This window comes from Muntiacus reevesi, chromosome 1 (genome assembly GCF_963930625.1).
Source record: "Muntiacus reevesi chromosome 1, mMunRee1.1, whole genome shotgun sequence".
NCBI lineage: Eukaryota > Metazoa > Chordata > Mammalia > Artiodactyla > Cervidae > Muntiacus > Muntiacus reevesi.
In genome coordinates, this window is record NC_089249.1 from 43,224,911 (window position 1) to 43,241,875 (window position 16,965).

Sequence of the window (16,965 nt, forward strand, 5' to 3'; positions counted from 1 at the left end):
CCACCTGCAATGTGGGAGACTTGGGTTCAATCCCTGAGTTGGGAAGGTTCCCTGGAGAAAGGAAAGGCTACTCACTCCAGTATTCTAGAGCTTCCCTTTTGGCTCAGCTAGTAAAGAATCCACCTGTAGTGCAGGAGACCTGGGTTTGATACCTGAATTGGGAAGCTACCCTGGAGAAGGGAAAGGCTACCCACTCCAGTATTGAGAGACTTTATTTTGGGGGACTCCAAAATCACTGCAGACAGCAGTCATGAAAGTAAAAGACACATGTTCCTTGGAAGAAAAGCTATGACCAACCTAGACAGCATATTAAAAAGCAGAGACATTACTTTACCAACAAAGGTCCATCTAGTCAAAGCTATGGTTTTTCCAGTAGTCATGTATGGATGTGAGAGTTGAACCGAAAAGAAAGCTGAGCGCTGAAAAATTGATGCTTTTGAGCTGTGGAGTTGGAGAAGAATCTTGAGAGTCCCTTGGACTGCAAGGAAATTCAACCAGTCAATCCTAAAGGAAGTCAGTCCTGAATATTCATTGGAAGGACTGATGTGGAAGCTGACACTCCAATCCTTTGGCCACCTGATGTAAAGAACTGACTCATTGGAAAAGACCCCAATGCTCAGAAAGATTGAAGATGAAAGGAGAAGGGGACGACAGAGGTGAGATGGTTGGATGGCATCACTGACGAGATGGACATGAGTTTGAGTAGGCTCCGAGAGTTGGTGATGGACAGGGAAGGCTGGTGTGCTGCAGTCCATGGGGTCGCAAAGAGCTGGACATGCCTGAGGGACTGAACTGAGCTGAACTGAATAGTCACTGAGTATTTCCCTGCTGTCTCAGACAGTAGAGTCTGCCTGCCAATACAGGAAACCTGTGTTAAATTCCTGGGTCAGGAAAATCCCCTGAAGAAGGAAATGGCAACCCAATCCAGTATTCTTACCTGGAAAATCCCATGGATGGAGGAGCCTGGTGGGCTATAGTCCATGAGGTCGCAAAGAGTTGGACACGACTGAGCGACTTTCACTTTCTTCTTTCTAATATACACTGAAGGTAGTTGTTAACTCATACCACTTCTAGAAGGAAGAGAAAGGGGGAAGGAAGGAAGGAAAGAAGAAAGGAAGAGAGAGAGAGAAAGAAAGAATGAAAAAAGAAAGAAGGAATGAAGGGAGAAAGGAAAAAAGAAAGAGAGAGAAGGAGGGGAGGAAAGGAAGTAAGGAAGGGAGAAAGAAGACACTATTAACTACAGCTCAGTACTTTGTTGCAGCTCATATATGACTATCAGTTCAGTTCAGCTTCCCTGGTGGCTCAGACAGTAAGGAGTCTGCCTGCAATGCAGGAGACCCAGGTTCAATCCCCGGGTCAGGAAGATCCCCTAGAGAAGGAAGTGTACTCAAGTACTCTTGCCTGGAAAATCCCTTGGACGGAGGAACCTGGTAGGCTACAGTCCATGGAGTCGCAAAGAGTTGGACATGACTGAGCGACTTCACTTTTCTTTCTTTTCTTTCAGTTCAGTTCAGTCACTCAGTCGTGTCTGACCCTTTGCAACCCCATGGACTGCAGGAAGCCAAGCTTCCCAGTCCATCACCAACTCCTGGAGCTTGCTCAAACTCATGTCCATTGAGTCAATGATGTCATCCAACCATTTCATCCTCTGTCATCCCTTTCTCCTGCCCTCAATCTTTCTGAGCACCAGGGTCTTTTCCAATGAGTCAGTTATTCACATGAAGGTGGCCAAAGGATTGGAGTTTCAGCTTCAGCATCAGTCCTTCCAATGAATATTTAGGACTGACTTCCTATAGGAGTGACTGGTTGGATCTCCTTTCAGCCCAAGGGACTCTCAAGAGTCTTCTCCAAAAATAAAAAAAGAAAAAAGAAAAAAAGAAAAAGAGTCTTCTCCAAGACCACAGTTCAAAAGCATCAATTCTTTGGCATTCAGCTTTCTTTATATTCCAACTCTCACATACATATATGACTACTGGGAAAACCATAACTTTGACTACATGGACCTTTGTTGGCAAAGTAATGTCTCTGCTTTTTAATATGTTTTTTAATATATGACTGTATCAGGGCACAAAGTCAAAGTACTGCTGTGTTCCAAAGTTACTTTGGTAAGTTCTCCTTCTTTTCCTTTAGCGTGGTTATATTATTCATTTGAAAAAGTGAGATTTCTTTCTTAATAAGTCTGTTTTAGGTTTTTCCCCAGCCTTTATTTTATATGTTTAATGTAAAATATTAACATCATTCCAAGTGTCAAAATTATGCAAAAATCATACTGAGAATATATCCTTCACTCCCATAACTTCCATCTCAGTTTGAATTTCTCCCTATAAATTATCACTGTCATTCATTTCTGCTTTCTTCTTCCTAATTTTATTTTTGAAAAAATAAATAAGCATGTACATATTAAATTTTTCCATATTCTTTATGAAGAAGAAATTCATAGGGCCTGGACTCCATCTGAGGCCTGTCCGTGCTGATCACACTTGGCTGCCTCTCCAATGGACTCTGAACTCTCTGCTTAGTGCCTGTGGGAACCACAATGGAAGGATAAGACCCCCTCCAGACAGGGGAACCTTGAAGATTGTATCCAGGTTACTCATTGCCTAAGAGAAAATATACTCTAATCACCCCTGCCTCCAGACAGTATCTATCAGAATATAACCACTGGCTTATCGGTTATTAATTGGTTGGAATGTAACTGCGGGCTTATTGATTATCAACTGTTTGACCACATAGCACATAAATGATGGGGTTATTGTGATTGTATTTACCCTTTCTTTGTAAATCTCAAGGAATTTGGGGTGGTGGGTTTGGATATGTACACATGGGGTACAAAAGATTTTCACAAATGCTGGTCGGGGTCCTTGGCTAAGAGGAGACTCTGCCTTGGGCCCACCCGTGTAACGAACTGCACTCCACTATCTGCACTTTTGAGTGAGTTTGTTTCCCGGAACACGTGGCTATAACATTTGGTGCATTGGCTGGGAAACTCCTCACTTTGAGGAGACAGGTCTCATTTGAGGCCACCCCGACGCTTTGTGGCTTGCATCTCCTAGAAGGGGGGAAGGCGCCTCGCCCCTCTGGAAGAATTCAGCCTTTCAAAGCCCGGTTTCTTTGCCTTGGCAGATAGTGAACAGCAGCAGGAGAACTGAGCGCTGAGGTGAGGAGGAACCCACCCAGCAGGGTGGAAGAGGGGGCTTGATCACCCCCCTGGGAGGGACTAGAAGGGGCAGGGACCCACAGGAGCCTGGAATAGGCAGGCAGCAGCGATTGCTTGGTACACAGGTGGATGAGTGTGCTAGGGTTTAGGAAGGAAATTTGTGAAGGTCGTTTAGGAGGTGTGTCCACGCCGTCTCGGGGAAGATTATTACCAAGCGATTGCCAGGGGATTTTTAGGATAGGAAACTGGTGCTTGTATGCTCATATTCTGCCCTCCCCCAGGAGGTGTCCCGTCTGCTGTGAAATTCTTGACTCCCTCGGAATTGTCAGGCTAGAAGCAGGGGGATACAGAAGTGAGTATGAATTGGCTTTTCTGGAGATGGCATGGGACATGGGATATTTAACCCATCTGTATTTTCATTCACACCTGATCAAGCCCACCAGGGCAGAACGGACTTTAAGGGAGAAACAGTCTTGGACCATGTGATGTTCTGGTTCAGCTGTGCTGACCGGCAGGTGAAGACACGCCGATCCCCCTTCTCCCTCTGGGATCTGGCAGGTAAGGCTCTTCTCACCCCAATTAGGAAGGAGGCAGAATGGTAATTTAAGTGTCATTGAGTGGAAATATCAGAAGTACATGGGGTACTGAGATCTTCGTAGACAGAACAAAAAGGAAAAGTAGAAGAAGGTCTGAGAAGGTAAGCAAGATGGGGTGAAGTGAATCTAAGGCAACTGTATTGGAGTGCATGATTAAAAATTTAAAGAAGGGATTAGGAGGAGACTATGGGGTGAAGATGAAGCCTAACTGCCTCCACATACTCTGTGAGGTTGAATGGCCCCGTATGGGAGCAGGATGGCCACCAGAGAACACCGTGAACTTAAAAATAGTGGAAGCAGTCTATACAGTAGTCATAGGAGAGCGAGGACACCTGGATCGATATCCATCTATTGACTCATGGCTAGGGTTAGCTCGAGACCCTCCTACTTGGACAAGGTTCTATATCCAGAAGGGAAAGGGAAAAATATTAAGGGCACAAAAATTGACTGATGATAAAAAAAGGAAATTCTACAGGATTTGGACGGGGATGACCTGGCCCGTCCCCCATGCTGGATCATGACATGCCTGCCTCCCAGGGCTCCACCAGGACCGGAGGCCACCTTAATGCCCAATCCAGGGCCAGGTGAAGTTCCTGCAGCAGCCGCTGTTCTTCCGCCAGCTCTCCCGGAGTTCATAGAGCTCCGATCCTGGTGACAGAAGTCTCTGGCCAACACTTCCAGGATCCGGCTCCAGCCAAACCGCCCAAGCTATACCCGCCTCTCCCGGTGAGTACTGACAAGAAGGGGAGGGAGACGTTGGAATTAAGCGGAAACTGAGCTCTGCCAGAGAGCCGGAGGGAATGAAAGAGAACAGACAGGATTTACAATGCTAGCTGCTGCTCTGGGAAAGTCTGTCTCGGGCCCTCTGGAAAATCTCCTCTGCCCCAGGAACAGGACAGTCCTTCAACCGGTCACAACGGAGACCCCAGTCCCCATTACCGCCAAACCAGTGTGCCCGGTGCCAAGGTTTTGGCCACTGGAAAAATGAATGCCCTAAGGCAAGGAAGGAAGAGGAAGCTCCCGCAGTTGTGGGGCTTGCTGACTTGGAAATTAACTAGGGCCGCCGGGGCCCAGAGATATCAGGTCCCTGAGAGCCCATGGTAACCTTAAATATGGGCGACCAAAACATGGACTTCATGGTGGATACAGGAGCAGAACTGTCGGTATTAACAAAACCTGTGACACCACTGTCCAAAAAGACTACCGCTGTAACTGGGGTATTGGGAGAAGAGATGATTAAATCGTTTTACCAGCCCAGAAAATGTCAGATGGGGGGCACCAAGTGATTCATGGATTCCTCTACATTCCTGAGTGCCCAGTACCCCTGTTGGGAAGAGACTTGCTCTCCAAACTAGGAGCACAAGTGAGTTTCTCCCCTGAGGGGAGGCCCACCTTCCAGATGGTCTCTATGACTTATTTACTCTCTCTCTCAATACCACCCCAAGATGAGTGGAGTTTGCATGAGCCTCTGAAGGAAGAACCAGGTGGGCAGGAAGAGCATGAGAGAGCTAACTCAATTATTCCCTGAGGGATTCCCTGAGGAAGACAGCCCCCCTCCCCCCAGGCTGGCTAAACATCAAGCCCCAGTGATAATAGAGCTCAAACCAGGCCTGGCTACTGACAGAGGCCTGGGCCGGCATACTGCCCCACATCAATAGATTGAAACAAGTGGGTATTCTGGTAGAGTGCCAGTCGGCTTGGAATACGCTGATCCTGCCAGTCAGAAAGGAAGGAGGACAGGACTGTAGGCTGTACAAGATCTCAGGCTAGTCAACCAGGCTACTGTGACTTTACACCCCACTGTTCCAAACCCTTATACCTTACTTAGCCTCCTCCCACCAAGGACTAAAGTTTATACTCACCTAGATCTCAAGGATGCCTTCTTCTGCGTACACCTTGCCCCAGCGTCACAGCCATTTTTGCCTTTGAATGGGAAGATCCAGTCGGGAGCACCAAACAACAGCTCATCTGGACTCCCCCACAAGGGTTTAAGAACTCCCCAACCATCTTTGGGGAAGCTTTGGCTTCTGACCTGAACTCATTCTATCCAGAAGAGTATGAATGTTGGCTCCTACAATATGGGGATGACCTGCTGCTGGCTGCTGAGACCAAGGCAAAATGCTGGAAAGAGATAAATGCACTCACTGCTCCAGCTGTTGATGGAAGCAGGTTACCGGGTGCTGAAGAAGAAGGCACAGATCTACAAAGAGGAGGTAAGGTATCTGGGGTTTGTTTTAAAGAAGGGCTCAAGGTTCCAGATCCTAATTTTGTCCTATATACTGATGGCACTAGCCTGATAAAACAAGGACAATGGCTCTCAGGTTAGTCAAAGCGGAAGGGACCATCAAGACTGAAAAGGGATGGTGGGAACTGCCAGGTGGCAAATTATTGCTACTGGAGGAGCTGGCACACAATCTGGTAAGCCAAACACAACAAGCGACCCACCTAGGCCATGCTGCCTGCTCACAGGTTAATGCTGCCTCTCGGGTATTCAGACAAAAACTTCTGGGTATTCAGCTGAAAGGCACGCTGCCCTTTGAACACCTGAGAGTGGACTTCACTGAAATGAAACCTCACCGACACTACCATTACCTGCTGGTCATGGTATGTACATTCTCGAGATGGGTAAAAGCTTTTCCTACCTGGACTGAAAGAATATCAGAAGTAGCCAGGTGCCTGCTTAGGGAAATAGTTTTCAGATTTGGACTTCCTACCAGCATTGGATCAGGCAATGGCCCGGCTTTTGTAGCTCATTTAGTACAACAAGTAAGCAAAACTTTAAGCGTCAAGTGGAAACTGCACACTGCATGTAGACCCAGAGTTCTGAGATGGTGAAATGAACCCACCGGACACTTAAAGAGACTCTCCAAGTAGATCATAGAGACTGACTGCTCCTGGATGGACTTGCTTCCGACGGCTCTGCTCAGACTCAGGATGACCCCACAGGCAAGGCTATTCTCCACACGAAATTGTGTATGGGAGGCCTCCTCCCATAATAAAACAGGTGTTAACAAATTTGCCTCAGGTAAGGGGGCATAGGATTTCACAGCAGATGGAACTGGGTAAGGTAATAAATCGGGTAACTAAGTCTGTACAAGAAAGGGTGCCGTTCCCCCTTGGGGAACAGATTCATGAGTTTACACTTGGTGACCAAGTATGGGTCAAAGATTGGAAACATGATTTGCTAGCCCCTTGGTAGAAGGGCCCTTATGTTATTCTAACTACCCCTACTGCAGTTAAAGTTGCATATATTGTCCCTTGATCCATCATACGAGGGTGAAGAGAGCATACCACGCAGACCCAGAAATCGCTGAGTGGACTGCACAGAGGGACCCCGCTGACCCTCGAGAGACTAAGCCCATCCTTAAGAAGAAGGAAAAGAAGATTCCGGATGAGCCCCCCCTCAGAATGAAGCCGCACAATCAACTCCTGCTGCTTGGCCTCATCAATGTGATTTTGAATTTAACTTCTGACAATGTTTTCATCTCATGGGCACATTCCAACACAGACTTCCACAACACCTACAACTGCTGGGTATGTGGGGCTATGCCTCTATCTGTGATGGATGGACTTCCTTGGTGGGTGTCACCGCTCTGCCAAGGAGATTTTAAACTACTCTGCTCTTTTCTGGGATGACAAAAAGAGACTTTCCTCTCTCTTGTCAACCATAACCTCTCCTTGCTCTCTTGGTGTAAGACCTACAGTCAATAGACACGGGTCATGGGGTTACATTTGATATAAATGCCAGTGTAACAAAAGTCTAACTTACAACAAGCCCCAGTAAATCTACCTTATTTACATGCTAGGTGGACAAGATTTGTGTTTCAATGGTATGAGTATATTGCTGCCTTATTCCTACCCTCTACAGGGACAACAGATGTTATGATTAAAGTAGAGGCCTTGACTAATTTCACAAAACAGGCCCTCCTAGATAGAAAAAAAGCCATCCAAGCCTTAAATGAAGAGCAAATCCAAATGAAGAAAATGGTAATTCATAATAAAATGGCTTTGGACATACTCACAGCTGCTCAAGGTGGGACCTGTGCTATAATTAAGGTTGAATATTGTGTATACATTCCTGACTTATCTGACAATATATTGACTGCTTTAGATGACATGAAAAACCAGGTAAAAGCAATGTCAAATGAAAGCATTCCTTTCTGGACTTCGGTCCTATCTTGGGTGAAGGGTGATTGGTGAAAACTATATTTACCACTTATAGTTGCCTTGATAGTTCTGCTTTCTGGACCCTGAATTTTACAATGAATTACGAGCTTTGTAACCTGAAGGTTGTTGTCATTCTCCCAAATTGGCAGTCGGAGAGCCAGGGTGCAATATAGCCCTATGAATGATGCTCATAATATGGGTTAAGAGCATCAAGAGGGAGGAATGAAGAAGGAATTCATAGGGCCTGGACTCCATCTGAGGCCTGTCTGTGCTGATCATGCTCGGCTGCCTCTCCAATGGACTCTGAACTCTCTGCTTAGTGCCTGTGGGAACCACAATGGAAGGATAAGACCCCCTCCAGACAGGGGAACCTTGAAGATCATATCCAGGTTACTCATTGCCTAAGAGAAAACATACTCTAATCACCCCTGCCTCCAGACAGTATCTATCAGAATATAACCACAGGCTTATCGGTTATTAACTGGTTGGAATGTAACTGCGGGCTTATTGATTATTAACTGTTTGAACACATAACAAATAAATGATGGGCTTATTGTGATTGTATTTACCCTTTCTTTGTAAATCTCAAGGAATTTGGGGTGGTGGGTTTGGACACGTACACATGGGGTATAAAAGATTTTCACAAATGCTGGTCGGGGTCCTTGGCTAAGAGGAGACTCTGCCTTGGGCCCGCCGGTGTAATAAACTGCACTCCACTATCTGCATTGTCCTTCTGAGTGAGTTTGTTTCCTGGAACGCATGGCTATAACATTTATATAAAGGATAGTTTGCACAATGTTTTTATCATATGAAAGAAATCACTGCATCCAATTGTGAAATTATTTCTCACTCTTTTTCACACCTTTTTAGTACTCCATTGTCTAAATGTACCAGAGTTGATCCAACAGGTTCTGTGTATATGTTCATTTGTTTCTCATATCTTGCAACTACAAACAATAGTACTATGAGTAATCTTGTACATGTGTATTTATTGATTCCGACACCCAATTCTGATATATGGAAGTCTTCCCAACCTCACCAAGCAATTACCTCAATTCTGACCTTACCTACCTGAAGATAACATCAGATTCCATAGGTTAAGGGCTCAGTCCCACAAGACTACCCCCACTTCAGATGCCAATTGTAAGCTCAGGTTGTTACATGTGCTTTTGACTTTTTGGCTATAAATTGGAGATTCCAACAAATCTCTGCTTGAATTAGATTAATTTGCTAGATTGGCTCACAAAACTCAAAAGATGTGTGTACTCACTAGATTACTGGTTTATTACAAAGAATATTAAAGGAAGTGAATCAGTAAGCAATGAAGAGAATCAGCTCTGCTCTATCCCCTTATGGAGATTCGTGATGGTCTTGACATGAGCATGAGAGCTTTCTGGAAAAATTTTATGGAAGAGCTAATTATGGAATGAGGATTTAAGACTTGAATAAAATTACTTTATGAAGAAAAAATAGTCATGCTAATTGTGAAAATATTGTACAAGAATCCTAGCAGATCACAGCAAGGAAGGAAGAAAGTTGAAAATACACAGAGTTTGAGATGTCAGTCTCATGAGGATTGCTTTTGAAAGAGGAAAGAGAAACAAAGAATGGAAAAATGCCCTAGAGAAGTTGAGTGGCTAAAGAAAAAGGAAGAAAGGGACATTTAAGATTATGCAAGAGAAGTAAAACAACTGAATAATGCACAGCTCATTCACCCTACTGCCAAAAGATAGGCTTTTATGGCTGTATGGTATAGCAGTGAGAATAAATGAGCTACCATTATATGTAAACATTTAGATGAATCATGGAAACTGGATGTTAATGAAAGAAACTAAATTTATGTTCTCTACGAGTTTGTACATATAAGTACAAAAAAGTGGGAGACTGTGAGGTTGTAACTAGAAAGGGCTTGAAATTGTCTTCTGGGGAGTTTATCATGTCTGTTTCTTGGTCTGGGGTGTATTATAGGAATGTAAGCAGTTCATAAAAATTCATGAAGCTTTTCATATAAAATTTCATTGTTTTAACTAAAAAGTGTTTGTTAATTATTTTTTCAATAATAGAAACATCTGTATTAGTTTTCCAGGACTGCTGTAAGAAATTATCACAAATTTGCTGCCTTCATAAAACAGAAATTTACTCCTCACAATTCTGGAATCTAGAAGTCTGAAATGAAGGGATCAGTAGGAATACACTCTCTCTTAAGGCTCTACGGAAGAATTCTTTCTTGCCTCTTCCACCTTCTGGTACTCCCTGATATTCCTTTAATGGTAGAAATAGCAACCCCTATCCCTGCCTCCTGCTTCACATGCCTTCTTCTTTCTGTATGTGAATCTTCCTCTCTCTCCTAAGGACAATCTGTCATTATATTTAAATTCCACTCGGATCATGCATTTGCATAGTCCCATTTTCCAAATAAGAACACATGTACAGATACCAGGGTTTAGCTCTTGGGTATACATATTGGAGTGAGACACAATTCAACCTATTCTGTCACCCTAATAAAAGTTGGAGGTTTATAAGGAAGGAGTGGGTGGGGCCAGTAGTTTCCTACTTGAAGTTTGCTTCTAGCTTCCAAAATTCTGATCTACTCAGGTGTGGCCTGAGAATGTTGTCAACTTGGAATGTCAGTGAGGTCAGGATAAGACATGGAAGAAGAAAATGTCCCTGGAGAGACAAGACTGTCTTCCTCTTACATGCTTTGGATATAAGATCCTAGTCAACTTGGAAATTTTCCTTTCCAAAGTAGATTTCTAATGGCTGAGATTCGGTTACCATGAAAATGTTGTCTACTTTGCATGAAATTTCTGTTCCTGGTAAAATGGAAATTCTATTTATGCTAAATATGTGACACTTGCATATTAGTTTATGTGGTAACACTGAAAGTGAGTTTTCTTTGAAAAGAGAATAGAGAAAATCTAAGGACTTTTTAAAAGATGTTAAAATAAAATGCTCCTTTAAACCAGGAAAAAATTGAAATATTCAAATAAGTATAAGGTATCAAAAAAGTTATTAAAGCTACACAATGTATAGAACTATTTTCCTACTTATGCTCTCTGTTGGATGAGGTTAGTTTAATCAATAATTCTAGATGATTGCAAAATATAATATGTTCTCATTTATATTAATTTTATATACTGAATGAAGTTTCCACAGATAAAAAGAATTACTCATTAATTGTTAATATTCCTAAGGCATAGGAAACGTCATCCTTTATTATATACAGCATGAACTGGTACCTGGAAATATGTACATATTAGCAATATTTTGAGGCGATATATTAATTAGGAAGCTTTTGACTATAAAAAATCTTATCTCAAACTAGTGTCAGCTATAAGGAAATTGTCTCATCTACCTAGGCATCTGAAGGAGAGAGGGTTCCAGTCCATCACCAAGGACTCAGGTTATTTGCTTCTGTATTGTGTTGACCTTGAAGGTCTTCCCTAGAGCTCCTCTCTTGGGGGTTACAATATAATTTCCAATGGCAACTGAATCTGTTTTCTTATTCACACTCTGCTGGACACAGAAATCTTATTTAAACCAAGAATAATAGCTACTTCATTCCAGGGTATCAAAATCATTAAGGTGCTTATTCTGCACTTGGATCAGAGACCTGATGCCAGCAGAATATAATTTGACCATTGTCTATCTGCTTCTGTGGAGTATGTTTAAATTTTTTCCCAGTTCTTAACCAGGTTTCTTATCTACTTTTTGTTTTGCATTATGATTTCTTTATATATTCTGGAAGATGTTCTTTTATTAGATAAGTCATCTGCAAATATTTTCTCCCCATCTTTGGCTTATCTTTTCCTTCTCTTGACAGTGTCTTTTGCAAAGCAGAAATTTTTTATTTTAATGAAGTCTAGCTTATCAATTAATTCTTTCATAGATTTTGCCTGTGGTGTTTTTATCTAAAAAGTGATTGCCATTCCCAAGATCATCCAGATTTTCTACAATGCTATCTACTATGAATTTTTTACCTTTTGGGCTACATTTTGGTCTGTGATGTGCTTTAAATTAATATTTGTGAATAATATAAGTTATGTGCCTAATTTTACTTTTGGCACGTGGATGTCTGATTGTTCTAGCACTGCTTGTTGAAAAGACTGTTCCATTGTATTGCTTTTGTTCTTTTGTTAAAGGACAATTGATTATATATACTTATGTGGGTCTATTTATGGGCTCTCTATTCTGTTCCATTTAGATGTCTTTTTTTTAGCTAATATCACATTGTCTTGTTTAAGTCTTGACCTCAGGAAGTGTCAGTTTTCTGACTTTATTCTTCTCCCCAATATTCTGTTGACTATTCTGGGTCTTCTGACACTTCATATGAACTTTAAAATCAATTTGTCAGTATCAACAAGATAACATGCTGTGATTTTGATTGGGATTGCACTGAATCTATAGATCAAGTGGAGAAGAACCGGCAGTTTGAAAATACTGAGTCTTCCTATCAATTAACATGGATCATTGTTACAATTATTTAGTTCTTTATTTTCATTTATCAGAATTTTGTAGCTTTCCTCATAAAAGTTTTGCACTTATTTTGTTATATTTATACCTATGTATTTCAATTTTGGAGTGTTATGGAAATGGTATTGTGTTTTTAATCTTAAATTCCTTGTGTTCATTGCTGGTGTATAAGAAAGCAATTGACTTTTGTCTCTTAACTTTATATCTTACTATGTTGCTATAATAATTACTTATTAATTTCAGGGGTTTTTTGATCACTGCTTTTGTATTTTCTACATAGATGTTCATGTCAACTACAGTTAAAGGTAGTCTCATTTCTTCCATCCCAACCTGTATACCTCTTATTTCTCTTTTTTTCTATTGCATTAGCTAGAATTTCTAGTACATGCTGAAAAGGAATGGTGAAAGAGGTTACTTTGCCTTGTACCTGATATCGTTAGAAAAACTTTGAATAATTCAGTGTTAAGTATAGTTCCAGCTCTAGGCTTGTTATAAATAGTTTTCATCAGGTTTCCTCTACTACTGGTTTACTGAGAGTTTTTATCATGAATGAAGGTTGGATTTTGTCAAATGCTTTTTAAGCATCTTTTGATATATTGTGTGATTTTTTTGTTTGTTTGTTGATATGATGGGTTACATTAAATGATTTTCAAATATTGAACCAGTTTGTATACTCAGGCTTAATTCCGCTTGTTTGTACCATACAATTATTTTGTATACATTGTTGGATTTTATCTGCTAATATGAGGTTGAAATTTTTCACATCTATTGCCATGAGTGATACTGATTTATTACAGTTTTAGCTTCTAGCTTCTAATGTCTTTGTCTGGTTTTGGTATTATGGTAAGTGATGGACAGGGAGGCCTGGCATGCTGCGACTCATGGGGTTGCAAAAAGTAGGACATGACTGAGCGACTGAACTGAGCTGAACTGAAGGCTGACCTTAGAATGAGCTGTAAAATATCCCCTCTGCTTCTGTTTTTTGAAAAAAACTAAAGAGAATTAGTACAATATTTCATAAATGTTTGTTAGAATTCACCAGTAATTCCACCTGTGCCTGGTGCTTTCTGTTTTGGAAGGTTATTGATTAGTCTTTTGATTAAAATAGATTTAGACCTATTTGCATTACCTATTTCTTCTTCTGTGAGTTTTTTCAATTGTTATTTTTCAAAGAATTGACAGGGTTCATCTAATTTAGCAAATTTGTTGACACAGAAATGCTTGTATTAATCCTTTAAATGTAATGTCCATGAGGTCAGTTATACCCCGTTTCACTTCTGGTCCCTTTTTTTCTCAGCATGGCTAAAGGCTAATCATTTTTATTGATCTTCTCAAAGAAGCAGCTTTTATCTCCTCATAGAGATAAAAGAATACTAATTTCATACATCTCTTCTATACACTATTTTTGTTATATATATCTAAACTGTTATTATTAACACAAAATAAATGACAGTGTTAATGCTGACACTGAAAAAGGTGAAGTTCAATTTTTCTTTCTATTTTGCTCTGTTTTCTATAGACATATGTTTGCCACTCCTACTGTCCAATCCAGGGTAACAAATGCAAAATAGTCTCAGGAGGGCAAGTAGAATCCATGAAATAGAAACTTTTATTTGCATCTTAACAAATTGAGGAAGGTGTTCAGTCTGGACACACATTCTCTAGACTAGCTAACTTTTATAGACATAACTGGAGGGGTCTCCCTGAAGCTATTTTGGATTCCATCACAAGGCAGTAATGGGGGCACTTGCAATTCTTTATTAATGAATGAGAAAAAAATCATCAAGCAGCAATATATGCCTCTCTCATTCTGCAGCAGGTAATTTAAGATTGATGGAACAGAAACAATATTAGGGATTGGCAGATATGCTGAGTGTACCAGAAGGCCTCCTCATTTTTGTAGCAGTTAGTGAGTCAATATTGGGAGTTTTAGGGAATGGATTTATTGGACTTGCATACTGCATTGAATGTGTGAAGAACAAGAAGTTTTCTACTATCAGCTTTATTCTCATGGGCTTAGCTACTTCCAGAATTTGCCTGATAGGGTTAATAGCTACCGATGGATTTGTGAAGATTTTTTCTCCAGAAATGTATTCCTCTGGTTACCTAATTGACTGTGTTACTTACTCATGGGTAATTCTGAATTCATCAAGTGTCTTTTTTGCCACCAGCCTCAGCATCTTCTATTTCCTGAAGATAGCCAATTTTTCCCACCACATTTTTCTCTGGTTGAGGAGTCACATCAAAAGGGTTCTTCTCCTTCTGATGGGATGCTTGTTTATTTCATGGCTAGTTACTTTTCCACTAACTGTGAAGATAATTAGTGATACTAGAGCAAAGAATAGAAGCATAGTCTTTTCAGCCAAAGTGCATAAAGGTGAATTTTTTAGAAACCAGATTTTGCTCAATCTTGGAACCCTTCTGGTCTTCATACTATGCCTGATCACATGTATCCTATTGCTCATTTCCCTTTGGAGGCACAACCAGAGGATGCTATTGAATGCCACAGGATTCAGAGACCCCAGCACAGAAGCACATATCAAAGCAATGAAAGTTTTGATATCTTTTATCTTCCTTTCTATCTTGTATTTTATAGGCATTATCATAGAAATATCATGCACTACTATGTCAGAAAGCAAGCTGTTGTTTATTTTTGGTCTGACCATCACAGCCCTCTATCCCTGGGGACACTCGTTTATCCTAATTCTAGGAAACAACAAGCTAAAGCAAGTTTTTTTGAGGGTACTGAAGCAATTAAATTGCTGGAAGAAAGAGAAGCTCCTCAGAACTCCTTGATGGGCTTAGGGAGAAATGGATGTTCCAAGAAAACAATCTAGTGAAGAAATCCCTGAAGAAGTCTTTCAACTCGCACTACTTTCTTGCATTGGTTTTAACTGTGTTATTGAACATCACCAAAATCTTCCACAATGGTTTTGACTATGTTTCAAGGAACTCCACTCTTCAAGGAGATTTTAATCCCATGCACAAATTGAGTGGCTCAGTCTGACTCCCTCTATTGCAGTTCCTTCTTTCCACAGCCCCAAGACCCAGGGAAAAAAACTACCTGGAGACTGTTCACCATAAAGATGTTGATGGTGGGAGTAAGTCTCTAAAACAAGATTTCTCATTACATTTTACCTGACTTTCCTGAAGCATTGACAATCTTTTACCACAAAGTCTTAGGGAAAAAAGCTAAGATAAAGTTATGATCAATCTTGACACTTACAACATGGGAGTGAGAAGCAGATACAAAAGTGCTTCTCTTGACTATGCATTTTTGTTTTTTCCAAGTGCGCATTTTAAATTCTTTAAAAGATTGCTTTTGTTCTTACTGTTTGATTCCTAATGTTCTCTCTTTTTTTTTTAACTAATGCATTTTTTGATGGAGTAACAGTAATCATGGTGGAAAGAGGGTCAGAGCACTGATGAAATGAATCTTTCTATTTTTCAAATCCAGTAATTTTACATGAAATTAGTCTTGAACTTCTTTAAATTAAATTTTCAGTGTGAAATTTTTTAGGCTTTATGAATAGTACTGCAAATGGGTGTGCGTGCACGTGCTCAGTTGTGTCTGACTCTTTGTGACCCTGTGAACTGTAACCTACAAGGCTCCTCCGTCCGTGGAATTTTCCAGGAGAGAATACTGGAGTAGATTTCCATTTCCTACTCCAAGGGATCTTCCTGACCCTGGGATCAGACCCGCATCTCCTGTGTCTCCTGCACTGGCAAGCAGATTCTTTACCCCTGGCGCCACCTGGGAAGCCCTGTGGGTAGAACTACATGATCCCAAATATACATGTATACAAGTCTGTTATTAGAAATTCTCAGAACCAAAAAACCTTCACATTCTCCTTTCATTCCATGTCATTGTTGAGAGATAAGTTCCCCTAATTTTAACCTTTTGCTGAGCATATGTTATTTTCATGTTTGCCCTTTAACAAATTTCTTTTCAAGGGTCCTGGTTCCAATCTCGATTCTAGCCTTGTAGAGGCCAAAACTAGTTACCTTATCCTACATACACACAAGACTTTAAAACTTAAACTCTAATTTAAAACAGATTGCAAATGCCCCCAAAGCTTTATTTTTAGTACTTTTTCCCCCTTTTTCTCTCAGAATGTGTACTTTCCCACCATTTTTGGCATCTGAAGGTTTTTTCTTTCACTGACAGGTGGGTCATGAACTTAAAATAATTCTGAAGACTAGTTTTCCATATTTTTATGTATTCTGGACTGATGGGATTTCTCTAGATGTCTGATTTGCCAAATTCTCTTTTCTGCTTCAATTTAATTGAGATAACACATTTGCCATATTCTTAAAAACAAAGACTAGTTGTCCTTTCCTAGTTTTATTTCAATTTTTCTTTTTTTTTGTAAATGAATTCAAAGCTATTTATTTTCTGCCTGTTGATTTAGGTACATTCCACAGCTTTGACAAATGGTTCTTATATTGTCATTCAGCACAGAGTCCTGAGATATCCTTTGTAATTTCCTCTTAATTCAAAGGTTATTTAACAGAATATTTTTCAGCTATATGAGTTATGTTAAAGGTGATTTTTAATATTGATACTTTATT

General features: G+C 40.7%; 1 protein-coding gene across 1 annotated transcript; it reads left to right on the forward strand.

The window, feature by feature from the left end:
* The first annotated feature begins 14,259 nt into the window (after window positions 1-14,259).
* Window positions 14,260-15,189, forward strand: LOC136167123 (taste receptor type 2 member 10-like). The gene has a single exon (XM_065934429.1). It carries the CDS (start codon window positions 14,260-14,262, stop codon window positions 15,187-15,189), a length of 930 nt encoding a protein of 309 aa, XP_065790501.1.
* The last annotated feature ends 1,776 nt before the right edge of the window (window positions 15,190-16,965 follow it).

Excerpts from the sequence above, each read along its gene's own strand:
- LOC136167123 (XM_065934429.1), top strand. The coding sequence starts at position 14,260 with ATGCTGAGTGTACCAGAAGGCCTCCTCATTTTTGTAGCAGTTAGTGAG.